At 38.0% G+C, this 18,578-nt stretch overlaps 1 protein-coding gene across 1 annotated transcript in view; it reads right to left on the reverse strand.

Annotated features, from left to right (window-relative positions):
- Positions 1–18,578, reverse strand: part of LOC124264963 — a 164,096-nt gene that overhangs the window by 128,921 nt on the left and 16,597 nt on the right. The window contains exon 5 of the mRNA XM_046699748.1: positions 17,273–17,993. Within this exon, the coding sequence (XP_046555704.1) occupies positions 17,273–17,993 (721 nt within the window). The remainder of the gene's footprint in view (positions 1–17,272; positions 17,994–18,578) is intronic.

Here is an 18,578-nt window from a genome sequence, read left to right on the forward strand (position 1 = left end):
GTTTCTCTCTCGCCTGCCAACGAAACGATATCTTACTTGTGTTCAGATCATTTCACGGAAGTTAAAGAATCAAAACTACTTACTAGTTATAGTAAAATATGTATATGATTGATGACTATAAAGATTTTCCATGACACAACTTGTAACATAACGATTTCTTCCTCGGAAGTGAGGTTGTGGTCGAAGTAACAATAATATTGTAAGTAGTATTATATTGACACCCGCCTCGCTTCCAAGAGAGAAATTGTTATGTTATTAGCTATGTCATGCAAAATCCTAATGGCCATCAATCAAATACATAATTTACTACCAGTAGAAAGTAGTGTTGATTTTGTAACTCGGTGAAAACAAACCTAAAGATCATTTATCCTCAGACTGGCGGATGTTCGCGACAGGGCGCCGCTATTTTTTTAAAATCGTAAAGTCACAGGCTAAAGTCTGTTAGAATTAATGAGATTATGGTTTGTTTTCATCAAGTTAGGAAATCAAAACTACTTTCTACTCGTAGTTACATATGTATTTGAATCATGACCAAAAGGATTTTGCATGACACAACTTGTAACATAACGATTTCTTCCACAGAAGCGAGGTGGGGGTCGAAGTCACGATACTGCGCGATAATTTTCTTGCTACATTCACGTGGTTAACGTCCACTCACCAGTATGTAGATACTAGTCAATGTACGTCTTTATATTTGGTCTTATAATCCTAATTAGTTTAGTCATACTTGTATGCGCTTTGAAATTAAATAAAAAAGCAGACGATATGCTGATACTTATAGTGAATTTATAACAGGACTGTAATATCTAGACACTTTATAGTTTGCCAATGTGAATCATAATTCGCACACACGCCCTAGTGTATGTTGTCTGTCTCATTTCATCAAGTTAGAAAACTAGTATAAAACTGTTGTCTGTCTCATTCTAAATGGCATTGTGTAATCATGTCTCATTACACTTCACAGCGAAAACAATGATTCTGTTGAATGCTACGACAAATGAATAAAAACATAATGCATGTATTGAAATTACAACAGATTAAAGTTACAGGAACAATGCCAGGCTATTACCTTGTTCGAGGAATGTATTCATCAATATCCACAAAAACGAATGATATTACATTTATCTGCAGCTGTTCCAAGTGATGTGTCTTTTAACAGTCTAATATACGAACAAGTGATATATCGTTATAGGTATTTCAAATTGGTGTATAGTCTCATTGGTCACCTAAGATAGCACACCTGGCAACTAATTGCATAATGTCCGTCATTCTTTAAACAAAAACTAATTTAGTTAGTCAATAATGAGCAATCAATCAATGTATTGGCGGTTAATCCTTTGAAAGAAGGACGTTGTTTTTACACAGACACTACACTACCTTTTGACAAATCCGCTGTGCAAGATAAAAGTAATTAATCAATCAGCGTGTTATCGGTTAATCCTTTGACCGATGTTTATGATGTTGAGACACAAGAAATGCCAAATGGGACCTTTGTCGGGTAATCTATAGTTTGGCATGAAATGCATGAGGACCCGGTTTTTTGTAAATATCTCTTCATCCAATGACCCAATCGATCTCAAACTGTGCAAGTGGATGTTTTGTCAGACAACCTAAGCACATTGTAAATCACCGATTTTATGCATTTGTATTAAAGAATCTGTCTATGTAACTATCAACAAAATAAACAGCAGAACGTAAACTGCTTGCAGAGGGAGGGAGCCAATGACCTGTTACAGCGGCAGTAACAATAAGGCCTACCGACACCAAGCGATTTTGACAGAATCGTCTATGAAAACAAGTTGTAACTCGGAAACTAGGCAAAGCAGGAGACAAAAGTAAATGACGGTAGATTGTGAGAACATATAGCTTTCATTTTTCACAATAGTTGTCACGATTTCAGGTTTATACAAACCTGAAAACAAGATAATTTACCCCCTGAAAAGTACATGAATTCTGCATCGGCCCTCATATCTATTCCTCATATGACGTAACAGAGACTAATTGGTTGAATTTCGTTCACGGGTGAGAATTGTGCACTGTTGTCACAAAGGTCGATTTCAGTTAATTAAAGATCGAAATGTTTTAATGACGGGCTTTCATTTATAACGACGCCATTTAGTGATTTATGTATTTGTACCCCCTAGAGTATATGTGATCTTTAAGTTCGATATTGAGCTGTCCCTGGAGCTGCATTGCGCCATCGTGTGCGGTCAGACGGGTTGCGGGAAGACCGTTTTTTGTATTGGATATGCTGGAAGGGTATTATCGGGAGGTGTTCGATCATATTCTGATTCTTTGCCCTACTATACGCGTCAATAAAATGTACACAGAGAGAGCGTGGGTGGTGAATGGTGTGGAGGTGAAAAAATCGACCCGGGAGTACGTTTACAGGACTGGTTGCGAGCCTTTCACGACAAGTTCGAGGGAGAATCGACGCTGTTTATCCTAGACGATTGCAGCGTGAATAAAGGGATCACCAAAACGAGAGATATATTATCGTTTTTAGTGTTTTCGGGACGCCATATGAAAAACAGCGTTTGGGTCCTCACGCAAACATTCAACTTGGTCCTGAACGACCTCAGGGAAAAGACGCGATGGGTTGCCTGCTTCCACTGCAAGGATAGGGATTCGTTCGAGGAATGTTTAAGAGAAAACAACGTGATTCCCACCAAACCCGAGCCAGGACGCATGAGAACATTGTTAGCCGAAACGAAACACGCCAAACTCGTGCTGAAAACAGCCAACCCGTGGCTTATGCGGTGTGTTTGCTAAGCAACACTTAGCAAAATCAAGCAACCTGCTTAGCAAAATCAAGCAACCTGCTTAGCAAATTAAATGTATAACCATGACGGCATTTGAAATTCTAGTTCTGTTTAAATGACATTCATATCATTCTGTTTGGATTTTGCCGGATTTTATTATATTAGATTTAAAAACAGATTGATGTTTTATAAGATAGAGTTTGTCAACATGCTCGAACAAATAATATCAGAGAAGGAAGATGTATCCTCCCACATCGGGGATAAGCGAGAAAGACTCGTGGCTCTCGCCGTGGGTGTGAAGGGGGAACAATACTTGGGTGAAAACATCACCACCGATAAAATTTATAACATGTCCGATGGAGACATCAATAAACTGTACACGAGATACAAAGCCCAATTCGGTGCTGAAATGACGAAAACCGAAGGGTTGACTATAACGCAATTCTACACCGTTATAGCTTCGTTTCTGCTTCCCATTCCGCCGTAACGTCGACTTTATTTGTGCGAAGATCTCGACGCGGTCGAGCCTTGAACATCCTCAGTTGTGAGTTGTATCACCGATATGGTATGTTCTTAGCTCCCGTCACTGCGGCGATCATTATGGCGGAGCATTGTCAATTTAAGCATAAATGTTTGACTAATGATATACAAGATGACGGAGCCAAACATCGAAACGACCTCGACACCTGTGGAGGAGACCCCTTAAGTGATTGATCCCATAACGAAGAAACCCAAGAATCCGAAAAAAGTAGCCGCCGGTAAAAATGGGGGTTAGCAAGGCATCATAAACCGGTGATTACCCCACCGTGCATTCCGTACGCTGTGGCAGCCACCACTTTCGTGGGTATCACCACGGCTGTATGGTTATATCAACAAAACAAAAAGACGACACTACCGGTCCAACCATTAACAACACCATTAGAGGTAAACCCACATGTTATGCCATAATCATGTCTACCGCCAACGGAAAAACATTTGTCAACGATGCGTATCACTCATGGTCAGTGGTCTAGCCATCGGCTACGCGCGTTTAAGTAAAATGATCACGAAACAACCAACTCCCAAACTCGATTTCACCACGTACGACATGGGCATGCTCGTCCTAGATTTGGCAATGGCGATGGCCACCAAAGATATGCCTATCAAGCAAGGGATCATTCCGGAAAACATATTAAAGTAAGAGTCATGATATCAAATATAAATGGCTACGATCGCAATGATGCTCGGTGGGGCTTTAGTGAACGCCCTAGCCTTTAGGGGAGCAATTATCTCTTCTCCCAATTACGAACGTAGAACGAGGCCGAAATCGAAGCGGAACGGAAATGTCATGATTTAGTCATCGAGAAATTACAAGCCTACTACGCGAAAAAACGCAAGCAGAGAATAGATTTTATCCACGACTAACTCCAGCGAGAAGGTCATGCCGTTCGAACGTTTAAGTACGACTTGAACCTCTCGGCGACGAAACCACACTCTCGCAGTATTACACACCTTCCCCGGAACAGAAAGATCGTGAGTTGACCTTCGTGGCATTAGGGTTAGCCGCGACCGTGTTGATCGTCAATCAATTAGACTAAAGTATATCTAAGTTCATATAGGGAAGATGAAACCTAGCCCGTATCATTGCAAATGCGTGCTTCTGGGAAATGCTGAGACCTGTGACAAGAAATGCAGGACCGAGTACTGTGGGATACACATGATGTCTATCAGAAAGGGTTTCGTGAACTACATGTGTTCTGTATGCGGTATTGGAGTGAAATGCCATTATGGTTTGTGCAAAGCCCATGGAGCAGACGAGGTGCAAAACCAACTTATTTATGATAAGAAAAAAAGATTATCTGAATAAACGTAACCGACAACTCAGAATTAAAATTAAAAAAACACACCAAAAAATAACAAAAAACAAAACAAACATGTGTGACAAAACACTGACGCACATGACATATTCCAAAAAATGAATCATAATTTTTTTCGGGAGGCATGAGGGAACAAAATTAACCACAAATAAAACCATCGGGGTACCCGGTATTAGGTCCCCCCACTATAAATACTACTTGCCTCATACATCCTTAAATCAACATTTCTGAGAAATTTGACTAGACTAATAGCAGAGAACAAATTCTAGCCTCCACATCATTTAGCAGATTTCCTGTAATATCCTTGTTCAAATTTGAGCCCCAACGTTGCAACAATATGTTTATTTAGCCCCATGCTTATGACACATGTTAGGAAAACAAATTTCACATAGTCACTGGGATTCCTTACGTATCATTGAAGGGCAAATTGATCTTGGGGGATCTCAATAATTTCTTTGAGTTTCATAGTTACGAATTAGTTATTGTACTTCTCGAATGCACTGCGTTCATATATATTTCCTGATTAGTGTTAAACCTGTGTTTAGTGTAGTCAAGATCGACGGTCTTTGTTACACACTCAGAGTTTATTACTCAAAAGATGGAACCACCTCCGGTGGCACATGAGTACATAAAATGGGATGCAGAATATACAAAGTATGCAAGAAGATGACAGGGAATATACGCAATTACTGATCGTCGGTCTTTGTTCAAGTAGCTCCCAGTCATCCACAGGCATCAGCATTCGTTTATGATCAGTTTCTTCTGTTGCAACTGAAACATATAAAATGTAATGGTTTATTGCAATATGGTGAGTTTGGTGTTAGTTAAAACGACTGAAGTAAGCATCATAATGTATACTCAAAGGCAAAAGTAAGTGTGATGAACACATGTGTTTTTATACATGAGAAAGATTTAAGATTCTTTATAATACATTTTATTCATAACCTAAACAGGGATCTGTCTGTAGTTTTTGTTTTGCATACATTTTTCATGCTTTCATGACGTCCATGGGATAAGAAAGGCATAGAACGTGCCCTTTTAAAAGCTTTCCTCTAAACCTCGGATCATTAGCACCAAAATCAACATTTAGATGTTGACGGGTCCGAAAAACACAAATTTGGAAGAAGCTGTTTGCATTAATATATGCCATGTCTCGCTGAAATTGAAAGATGGCGAGCCACAGGAATGCTTGAAACTGGAACACGCCAGTGCAACGTTGCACAGCAGTTTACTGTGCTCAGGAACACCATATGCCACTTGTTGAGTCGTTATCAACAAAATGCCATCGTTGCAAATCGTCCCCGAAGTGGCCGTCCATCTGTAACCATGCACTCAACAATTGTTGGATTCAAACCACCCATCAGCGCCAAAGATTCCAATCAGCCACACTGACAGCCCTAACAGTTACTGGTGTCATATCACACGACTTCTTGAGATGTTTGATTGGCTCTTTAAGGCGCAGGTGTCAGGCATGTATCAATGCTCATGGTGGACAATCAATCAATCATTTATTCAACAGAAAGGCCATTGGCCCACGTATAACACATTTCAAACATATTTTGTGATATTTTGATACATTTTATATAAATTTACATATCGAGCGGTAATTTTCTCTGTAAGGGAGCTTCCTTGATTATCATAGGACAATTGTGAATTATATATGATGAACAGACACCCAACAAAATTATATATTACTGAACAGTGACATGTGTGCAATAATAAGGCGGGAGATGTTTTAATCTTATGCTTTTGTATAAGAGGCATTTAAGGAGGAAATGGTATTCATCTTCAACTGCCTGTAATTCACACACTTGGCAGATCCTTTCTTCATGTAGCAACCCTTCCCATATTCCCGTGTTGATTCTTAGCCTTATTTCAATTGTGACATCCAAACGAATCCAAAACCGTACTGAAAAAGTTCTCTTATATGACTGGCCCATGTTTTTCTGTTGCTTAAGTCCAGTTTAAACATCATGCTCAGGTGTCTGTTTGACGGTAGCCGTAGCACCTTACACTATAAGATACATCTTGTGTGGTAGAACCTTACACCAGTATATACATCTTGTGTGGTAGTCGACGTATAATGCATGGCGTTCACAGTCGCCGAGAGCCGCAACATTACAGACGTGATTCCCGGATGAAAGAATGAATTTGCAGAAGCTTAAATGGAATTATTCGACGATATATCTTCTTTCGTACCCCCAGATTTCTTATCCATAAAAATGATTGGCTTGATCTGAACGTTGACTATCTTATACAGGATATGTAGTGACATGTTCTTCAACTGTCCCAGGAGAGCTTTGATCCTGAACAATGTTTTGCTGGCCTTGGTTGTTAGTACATACATAGCCTTGATCTATGATTATTTCGATGAAAATATCAGACCTTGATAATTATAATAAGTAGAGATCTTTATATCAACTTCGCAATATATCCATTTTTCTGTTTCTGGAAACTATCATGTCGGTTTTTTTCTAAGTTTACTCATAATCCCCACTTGAGACAAAACTTCTTTAAAAAGCCAATCTTCCGTCCATTCCTATTACTGTATCATAAAAATGCACACATCATTGGCATAGAATAATAAAAGAATTTCTAAGAAGTCTTGTTCAACAAATATCTCTCTCAGTTCCGAATCCAGTATCATGTGCTCCAATTATACAATGTATAACGAGAACAAGATCGAACTTAGATGGCAGCCTTGTCTCACTCCACTCACAGTATCGAAATAGTCAGTAATAGATGAATTAGCCATCCTAACAGCAGAATTCACGTTTGAATATATATCCTCTAAAATATGAAAGAATCTTCCGTGAATACCTTTCCTCAGTATCATAAACCATAACAACTTTGTATTCACACAGGCAAATGCCTTGCGAAAGTCTACAAAGAGACAATAGAATCGTCCTTTCCATTTCGATAGGTATTTATGTGCTAAAAACTGGAGACAAAACATGTTATCCACTGTATTGTAACCTGACCGAAATCCAGCCTGTGATTCTGGGATCTTCTCATATATTTCACAAAATGCTTACAAACGTTTATTCAATATATGCATAAATAACTTTCCCAATATGTCGATCAAAGAAATTGCTCAGTAATTATTTACATTTTGAGTGATTCCTTTATTGTGGAGAGGTTTAATGTGTGCCCGTGACCATATGTCTGGAAACGTTCCTGAATACAATATTTTATTAAACATTACTGACAGGTATCGCAATAGTATAGTTTTGCAGCTCTTGATCATCTCCAGAGTATACCGTCAGGACATACACGTTATCGACTGTGTGATTTTCATTTTGACCGTTCTCTCACTGAGACCTCATTAGAATGTGTCCGCCATAAAAGTTGCGCCATTTGCAGTTCCATTGTGGACTGATTTTCTTGCAAAATATAAAGTCTCATCATAAAGATATCAGTTGTTAATTCACATATCTAACTTCAAGTCAACCACACTAACTTTTGCCTTTGAGTACATTAACGATTGTGACATGAATATGATATCCCTGTTGTCTTTCCTTGTACTCCTTCTTAAAGTATCTTTGTCTTGAACAAGTTGTGCAATGCTAATTTCAAGACCTTGGAGTTGTCTCAGTAGAATTGATCTTCATCAACCCATGCTTCTCGTAAAAGCCGACAAATGGGATCGTGTGGTCAGGCTTGGTGACTTGGTTGAAACATGTCATCATATCCCAATTGTCATCATATCACTGGATTGTCTGGTTCTGACTCGATTATTTATAGACTGCTGACATATAGTTGGAATATTGCTGAGTGCGGCAACCCAGCAAACACATTCTGGGAAGTAAGTGCTTACTTTTCCTTCATAGCAAGAAGTACATCTTTAACCAGTCAGTAGAGGAAGTTTTTGTTCCGAGGGAAAGATTGCTAACAACTGTCTCCCATATTCAGGAAGAAACCATTCACACATTGTCTGATTCCAGATGATATCCCATCAATCAAAACTGTTATCGTGGAGTAACTGAGTGAGTGAGTGAGTGAGTGTTTACCATCACATCGGCAATGTTTCAGCCATATGATGACAAGAACAGATTTTATGTTCATAATGAATATACATGTATATTATATAAACTAACACAATCGTTAGAAAAACCAGGTTGGACAAGAACGTGTTAAACAAATAGTGCAAATGTTGGATGCATCTATCATTCAGCCATGCGAGTGTTAGTGGTGCTCACCACTAGTTATGGTTAAAAAGAATGATATTGTTTTTTAGATTTCCTGTTGAATACCGAAAATCACAAAAAAAGTCACAAAACCTGCATGCTATCCTCTGTATTTACTATTCTGGATTTTGCAAGCGGATTCTGGCAAATACTACTGCATTCAAAATGTAAGCATAAATCAGCATTCATAACTTAAAGGGGCACTAATCCACAGCAATTTCCGTGGACCGGTTGTTGGTTTTGTTATTGTTTTTCTCCCGTGAGTACTCGGATGATATCCAAGAATTTGTGACTGGTTCGTGACCTCTGCTGCTCAATCCACATGCATAATTGATAGTATTGTATAGATTGATCAACATAGATGGAATCTTTCTTACTCGATAATATTTCCATCTTCATTATTATGAGAACAAATGAAAACATTTTGAAGTTTAACCATCTGCCCGTGGTAAAAACAGTTAGGACTGAAAAATAACAAAGTCAATATATGTCTTTATATTTTGCCTTATAATCCTAATTCTACCACGACTTCAGTAAATACTGGATTGTGATAGGTTAATCAAAGTCATTCAGAAATATATAATCACATTATATACCTCTGATTTTCCAACACAGTATGTATTTTTGTAAAATATCAACAACGCAGGTTATGGTACAATGGAGATAAACGTACTGTGTTGGAAGATCAGAGTAATATAACTAAATTATAATAGCTCTAATATTTTTATTTAAAACCTCGTCCGGATTTAAATAAAATTTAGAGCTATTATATTTTCCAACACAGTACGTTTATCTCCTAATTAGCTTATCATCATATTTGAATGCATTTTGAAACTTAATGAAAAGCACACAATCTGCTTGTACTTATACTGAATTTATAACATGACTGTAATATGTAGACATTTTATAGTATGACAACGTGAATCATCTTTCACACATATGCTCTAAGTATGACCTAGTCTATGTTGTCTGTCTCATTACACTTCGCTGCAAAAAATGATTCTGTAGAATGCTACAACAAATGAATAAAAACAAAATGCAAATATTAAAATTAAAGTTACAGCAACAATGTCGAGGATATTCGAGGAATTTATCCATCAATATCCATATCAAGGAAGGATATGCCATTTATCTGCAGCTGACAAAGAATCCTGTCCCATGTTATCTGTCTTTTAACAGTCTTATATGCGAAAAAGTGATATATCGTTTCAGTTTTTATAAACTGGTGTATAGTCTCAATGGTAACCCAAGATAGCACACCCTGGCAAGTAATTGCATGATGTCAGCCATTCGTTAAAAAGGTAATTCAGTTAGCCAATGCTGAGCAATCAATCAACGTATTGGCGGTTAATCCTTTGAAGGCAGGACGTTGAATTTTACACAGGAAACTCTACGACAGGGTGTATTCACTATGGATTTGTAAATCTACATGCATAAACACTACCTTTTGACAAATCCGCTGTACAAGATATATGTAATTAATCAACCAGTATGTTTTCAGTTAATCCTTGACCTTAATTTATGATGTCCAAGATATTTTATGGATTAAACTTCTTTTTTAATTTCTCTCACAACGTTTCGAGACCATTCCAGGTCCCTTCATCAGGTGAACTGGCAGTTAGGACTATGACGTCGTCACTATGACGTCATAACTGAGTTATAACGTCACAATGCATTTGACATCACAGTACACTAGGGAGAGTATTGAAGAGTTAATTACATAATGATGAAATTCATGCTAAATAATAGAGTTGAAAGTTGAATTGTCAATACACAACAACTGTTCAACAACAACAATTTAACTCTATTTAACTCTCAGTTAATCCTTGACCTTAATTTATGATCTTAAGTATTTACTCCAGACGAGAGAAATGCCAAATGGGAATCTATGTCGGGTAATCTGATTTGTATTACCACTTATAATACCTGTTATAAATTTATTAACTGACCATCAAGTGAATGATGACAAATAACATGTGTAGGTTTACACAACACAAATACTGGTTGCAGCAAGGGAGTAGTAATCGCTGTATTGCATGCAATTTGAATTGCCTGAAAAAACTTATGGGCCGCCACTATGGGCCGCCACTATGGGCCGCCACTGTTTTGAGGATACGAACGGAACTTCATTGATGCATAAGAAATACATAGAAGCATTTGCTGTGCACATTTAAAATTGTATATACATATTTACCTAAGTATATTTTCAGATTTTTCTGGCAATGGCAAAGTGGGGTTGTTTAGGTTATGGATTCAAATAAATCAAATGTGTGTTTTATTACCAAAGTTAACAGACATCATGTTTTTACATGACAAGATAAAATATCGAGGTAAAAAACACAGAAATAGGGTCAAATTGGATCAGTCGCTATACCATCCAGGCATTAGAAAATCCGAAAAACCTACACTTCTGAGATACTTTACTAGAATCAGGCAATAACTACCGGGTAAATTTTCAAATAACGGCATCTGATGGGCATCCACCTTTTCTAATGTCGCACTGTTTAGGTTGAAGAAATTCTGCAAAGGTGGACAGTAGCCCAGTCCCCGTGTCCGTCACGGTCGAGGGGAGCAGGTACTGACCAGCTTGCAGCTAGGTTTCATAATTGGACTGTGGGCGAGAAACATTAATCGCTCTGGATCAGTGCCCCTTTAAGAAAGTCTCTTTGAGTTTAATCGTTTGCCCTTAGGCTTAAAGAATACATTAATGGCTTTTCATTCAACTCTCGCTCAAGCTCTCCAAGCAATCAATTGGACATTTCTATTAATATACATGTATGATTTGATCTATTCTAAAACATTTTAAGAGCATCTCAAAGCTGGCTTTTGCATAAAAAAGGTCAGTTATCTAGAACATATAATTTGAAAAGATATCACTGTTGATTCAGACAAAATTGTGAAATCATTACCAGTTCTAAATTCCCAGCAAAACTTCTGCCACCTTCTTATATTATCTGCTAACGGAAATCTGTTCCAAATTATTCTGAAGTTGCTGTGCCACTCACACGGGTGTTACAAAATGAATCAAAATTTGAATGGGCCCAAGCTTGTCAGAAAGCATTGATAATCTAGTACACTCAGCCCAAACTAATGCTCCAATATTTGCTTACCCTCACTTTACAAAGCCCTTTATACTAACCCCCGATGCAAGTGGAGAAGCCCTTGGTAACATTTTCGGTCAGCTAAATTATGCTGTCAAGAGAATGTCATAGGATATGGAGGAATGTCTTGCAATACTGGAAGACATCAGAAACGTCAGGTCTTACTTAGCTGAGAGTAAATTCAAAATTTACACAGACCATTATGCCTTAGCTTACATTAAGAAGTGCAAGAACAATGGCACTGGTCGTCTTGTGCGTTTTGAGTTGGTCCCTGATCCTCCAGGAATATGACTTTGAACTTCAGGGTGCAGGTAAGTCAATTAGGAATTCTGAGTCCAGAAGACAATATTGTGAACAAGAGGCCAGCAAATACTGATTACTTTCCATACACATGATCTGCAGTTTGATCTGCACGCTGCAACGGTTGAAGCATAGAGTATTTAGTGACGTTTGGATACCCGACCAAATGCCTTGCATACCAGCAGTCACTAAACCGCATCACATTCCCTAGATTGCCCCGATTATATCCCTATCTTCAGCTCCAGGAGAAGAAAGAATTGCTACCTGATTACACAGAAGCCCAGATTAAATGATTGCAATGGAATACGACATTGTTAACAACACTCTATTATATCTACTACCCCAAACAAAGAGAAGCTAAACCAGGCAGACCTTCTTCAGTAACACATTTTTCCCTTTTCTTATTCCATTTCATACATTTATGCATATACAAGGCAGACATCAGATGTGGAAAATATACATTTCAATGGTCAATAATTCAGTCATGTTATGCAAGTTTTCGATAAGTGTAATGGATACGTAAATGCTTTAACAGATTAATTCAATGCATACTACAAATAATACACACTGACACTATACATACTTCCCATCAAAAATTTAGACTCACTAGTATAGATATAGCAACTTGCTTCAGGCAATTCATCTGATGCAGTTGGTTCCCGCAAGTCAGTGGAGAAATTCATCTTCGATGTAACCACTATTTATATATTTCTTATATATCTTTTTATATATTGATATATATAGTTTAGTGTTACGCCGCTTTTAGCAATATTCCAGCAATATCACGGCGGGGGAAATCAGAAATGGGCTTCCCACTAGGGCTGAGACGGGTAGGAAAAATGGAATCGAGAACCCGCATGTACTTATTCGAATCGGAATCGAGTACCCAGAAATGTAAAGAAATAAAGCGCTTCTGTCAACTTTCTGAATATTCAATCATGAGTTGACAGGGATTCGTATAGAAAAAATATGGTAATAAGACACTGAAACTGAACTTAGGCTATTCAATTCACGTCTGTTTAACATATATAGAGAGTAACACCATTCCTCGTTAAAACACAGAACTTTTCGTTACCGTTGTTACTGTAACTTGACTCCTCACTGCTCATGCTCAGATATATTACAGTCGTTAATAATAGCCCCTATTAATCGGACAATAACAATGATGCAAATGCGTGTTACGTCAATAATGAAAAAGACATTATCTGCCCTTGCCTTTACAGAGTTCTCTCCTTTCCGTGTACTCGATTCCTAGAAATAGGACTCGATTCCAGTTGTACCCGACCCGGATTACCAAGTGAAGACCCTTGAGGCTACTAAACTTGCAGACTTGATAATTACAAGTAACAGGGTATGGTGCACCAAAATCTTTGGTCACAGACAGAGGAAGACAATTCACCTGCAAGCTTTTCAATACCATCTGTGCGCTGTACAAAATTCAACATCACAACATATCACCCTATCACCCGTAAACCAATGGAGTCTGTGAAACAAGAAACAAGGACATTTCACAAAGCCTGCAGATCTATGCCAACCCCCAACAGGACAACCGGGATGAGGTTGTAAAACGGGAATCAGACGCTCCCTGTCCCAGTCAACATTATCTTCAACCATGAAATGTTCATACCTTGTGACACCAACATCCTACCAAAGGAATCCATTATCACTGATAATATCGCCAGACAGAATATGGAATCCAGTCCAGAAGAGGTATGACCAAAAGGTGGCCAGGGGTGCAGAAACGTCTAAGCTGTAATAATAATTCCATTTGTACACACAAATCCACACATCAATGCACACTCAAAGCGCTTTAGCAAAGAAACTCCAGAGTCAGAGATAGTTGTTGAACAGATAGGTCTTCAGGAGGGCTTTGAATGATGGAAGAGATTCAGAGTTTTTCAAAGAGTCAGGGAGCTGATTCCATTTTACAGCTGCTGTCACACTGAAAGAGAAATCTGGGAAATGTCAAGGAATGTAAACTGGCCAAGAAATCCATTGGACCCTTTATAGGCGATAGGCCCCAACCACTCCGACAACTCTTAATATTGTACAACAATGAAATTATGGAAATCTGGAAGTCACGATCGTGTGAAGATGCATCAGCAGAGACAGCCATTACCCCACCCTGACAGCAACAGGAGATCCTTCAGCATAAGCAAGCATTGGTGCCTTATGATCATGGTCAGATGAGACAGTAGTAGAATGGAGGCCAACATGATCCACCCCTGATAGACACCAGTGGTCTAAAAGGTCACTTAGGTCAAGCTGACCTGTCAAAACAATAAAACTGAATACCTTGCATTGTTAAATGAATCCCAGAAGTTTATTCAGTTTGTAGTCCATCTGTCAATTTAAACTCGCGGGGGAAAGAAACGTCACCAAAATGATTTTTTTTATCTTTTACCGTACACTAAGTGATTGTTCATATCTGTAGTGCACACTTTCATCATTCAAAATGTTGTAAATCCATTAATTTTCCACATATGATTGTTAAATTTCCAAAATCGGAGTTTGTTGTTTTGTGACATGTTAAAAGAGCGAGGTGACGTTTCTTTCGCTCGTGAGTGTACAACAGCAATACAAATGATATTGTGTATAGTGGCAATAGGCAGACATTTGCGTTGTCAATTTACAGAAGATCGACATTTAAGAGATGATTTGATAGATTTAGTACAACATAATAAAAGTACCATGTCATTCGAAATTATTAACCTAGAATTTAGAAATTACAAATATTTGTTACATTATTCCATAGAGGTAAACACCGTTTTCGTAGTGTTACATTTTTATCTCATTCAAACAGGAAGTCGACCTCATCTTCATTTCAATTACTGTTACACATCTTACAAATTACATCAGAGTTCCTTTCCATCTAATATAACATTGCAATGGTAATGCTTTGAATCTTAAAGGTCACATGCAACGTAAAACACAACTTTGCAGATTCTGATACCTTTCGATATGGACATACAGTAACAAATTATCAACACTGCAAATTAAACTCATGGCGCATGCGCAGTGAATAGGTTCGCGCAGCTTGGAAGCGGGATGTCCATTGTATAAGGAGCAGGGGTAGTCTAATCTTGGTTGTGTACACAAACAACAAATAGTAATTAACCTACTCGTTACATAAAAGAACCTTACTAAGGATCTAGATCTACTCAGCTATGTGTCAACCAGTGAGGCGTTCGACATTTCAAGACGGAAAACCTTCGCTGGCAGTGAGTACTCGGAGTAGGCTTTGATGTGAGCTATTTTTCTAATGTTTTGTTGATATTTCACAGGCGCGAGCTTTTTATATGTTATGACAGTATATAACCGATTTAACTGTATATATAATTTCATTTGACTATTTCACCACAGGTTCTTCTTACCGAGTCACTTTCTCAGTTCGATACTTAAAAGCAACGTCATTATTTAGCATTGTCACAATTTCGAGCTGTGATATAGATGTGCCTCTGTCACAGACAAAACTCAATCTGCCTGCCATGACAATATGCAATACACAACTTCGATCACTGACCACATGCAATCTGAACTTAACACCTATCAGGCTACACACCATAAACAAAACGCATTGATTTATGGCTCGTGCACCCCGAGTTCTGTCTCTGTCACATTATGTAATTACACAGACAGACAGCTGTGATTCTTGTACACATGACATGTTATGATGTCTGTTGATTGCAAAATGTTATACACAAAAAAAGAGCATGTATTTACAAAACCCAATATCTCTATACACACACAAAGAGCCCTGAGTGTATCGGCAAATGAACCGGCCAATGAAAGCCTTCATCACACTTAAGTGCACACCCACCCGCTCTGACTGGGTTCGGTATCCCGGGTGCTTCGTTTCGAGGGAAATAAACCCAAGTACTCAATGCTCTTTTGATTTGCGATTGTACGCTTATAATTTTGTTTATGTTTTTTTCATAATCAGCTATGTATATTATGTGTCATGAATAAGTGATAATTGTGTTTTAATTATGTTTGTGTTTTTTTTGGTTGCATGTGACTTTTAACAAACATAAATATCTTCTTAAATTTCTTACATTAATTCTTAAAATGTGATTATCAAGCGGCAAAGAGGATATAATACTTTTAAAATGTACAAGACTGGATAAATCCATGATATTGGTACTAATAGTTTGTTTTGAACAAATCTACTAACCTCTGCTTAAAAATGATAGAAATAATGACACATTTCCAATGTCTTGGGAAAGCCAAACGTTACCAAATCTATACTCATATAAAAGCTTACGTATTTTTGAAACCCAAGTAATCCCACCAACAGAATCTAATCAAAGTATATAATTATAACAGTGTTTAGGATAACGATCATTAATAGCTTCTTGATGATGTACACCAAAATGTAACACATTTATGATGATAATCTACATTCATACTATATCTTCCACATTCAGCTAATGCTGCATTACTTGATGTATGTTTACCAACCCCTAAAACAAATTTACAAAAAATATTATGAAATTTATTAACAACATTTCTTTCCAGAAATCCCCCCAGAATGGATCAGAGACAAACTGGGGGCCAGAAGATAGCATTGAAATTGAGCACAGAAACATCTTCAATGCCAAATATGCGCAGAGGGTCAAAGGAAGCGCAAGAAGAGGCCACTCTTCAGTAGAGTATAAGCATGCTTGCTAAGTGTAGATCTTCAGTTACCATATATTCAATGTGACAATGGAACATACTAAGTACGAAATAGACATTTACGTTTCTATGGGCTCTTTGTCTGCTTACCTTTCTGAGATTCACGAATAAAATGCCAGGTCCTCTCAAGTTTGTTTATACGTTGAACCTTCTCACAGTCTGCCACTATATTGACAATGTCTGACGTCTCACAGAAAGTCTCCTGTCCAAGTTCAGCTGGGATAATGCGATCCTGGCATATGGACAACCTCCTGAAAGAAAATTAATGCATTATGATGAATTGATACACTGTTCATAAAAATATTGTTGAATATTAAGAATTTGAGATCAACAAAAAGAACTTAATGAAGAAGAAATCAGTTGTTGGAATTTGAAGAAGATTGAATTACCTGGCAGTCTTTAGTAGTGACTCTGACTTTGCAACAATTGCCGTGTGGCCTGATTTTTCTAGTCTTTGTGCGATCTCAAGTAGCAGGACGTCCCCTCCACATGAAGGTTCTGAACTCACTTCCACTTGGTTGTAATCAATATTTTCGGTGAGGACCCGAAACTGCTCCAGTGTGAGACAGTTCAGCGAATTACCTTCCTCCTCTGTGAAAACACAATTGGTGAAAGCAAGTGACATGATAAATGCACAAGTGACTTCCTTGAACTTTTTCTCTGACATACTCAGTGTAACTGGAATGCACCACTTGGACGTGTTGACCTTGATCGTGTCCATGGCTTTCTTAAACTTGTCATCATCCTTGAGGTCACTTTCTGTCATCAGCCCAAAAACCACACTAAATTGTTCTTTTGCATACCTTCGGACAGATGCCACAATACCTTTTGCGAGTGTCTGGTTATATTCAAGTACTCTGTTCTTTTGCTTGCTTTTTACTTTGTCACTGATAACTGTGAATACTGTTGTAGGTCCATCTGGGACAAACACGATCACATCGTAAATGGCCTCAGCTGAATTTGGTTTGGCAGCAATATTAGCAGACACTGCCATCACTTTGGCTGTGTAGGCAAAACATGTCTTGTAGCTGCTCTGGAGTCTCTGATGTATTGTCCATCGGATCCCAGATTCTTCATTGATGTCCAGTTTGGGATATATACACACTTTCCCTAGAAAGGAAGAACAGTGAATGCATGAAAATACATTCTTTGTTAGTTTCATGTCTAATGTCGCACTCAGCAATATTGCAGAATGTGACATTGGCCTGGAGATAACCGAGTCTGGACCTCTCAGTATTTTACATGTCCTTTACTGCAATAAAACTGGAAGAGGTCTATTAACTTCACATTTTCAGTCACCTTACCGAGGAAGGTCTAAAAAGCCAAACTTTCTAAACATGGGTGGCTGATTCGAACCTCTTCAACAAACATGTTGAAATGCATGATGTATTACATTTGTCATTTTGACATCAGGCACTTTACCCTACATATGATGATCATATATTTTAAAATGTTTAAATCACAGAAGAGGCTCATATTAAAATAAACATTCTGATACCTAGAGTAATTACGAACATCTACATAATATTTCGATTGAACGTATCAAGTTATTTCAGGGAAATGAAAAATACAACACGTTTGTGGCAGACGATGACTTGTTATCAATATGTTTGCAGAGATAGTAAGGCATGGCATTTGTTTAATTAAAAGATGACAGGATTAAGTTTCTACGGTGTACATAGAAACATGCAGTAC

This window comes from Haliotis rubra, unplaced genomic scaffold, assembly GCF_003918875.1.
Source record: "Haliotis rubra isolate DU_JTF1 unplaced genomic scaffold, ASM391887v1 Scf952, whole genome shotgun sequence".
NCBI lineage: Eukaryota > Metazoa > Mollusca > Gastropoda > Lepetellida > Haliotidae > Haliotis > Haliotis rubra.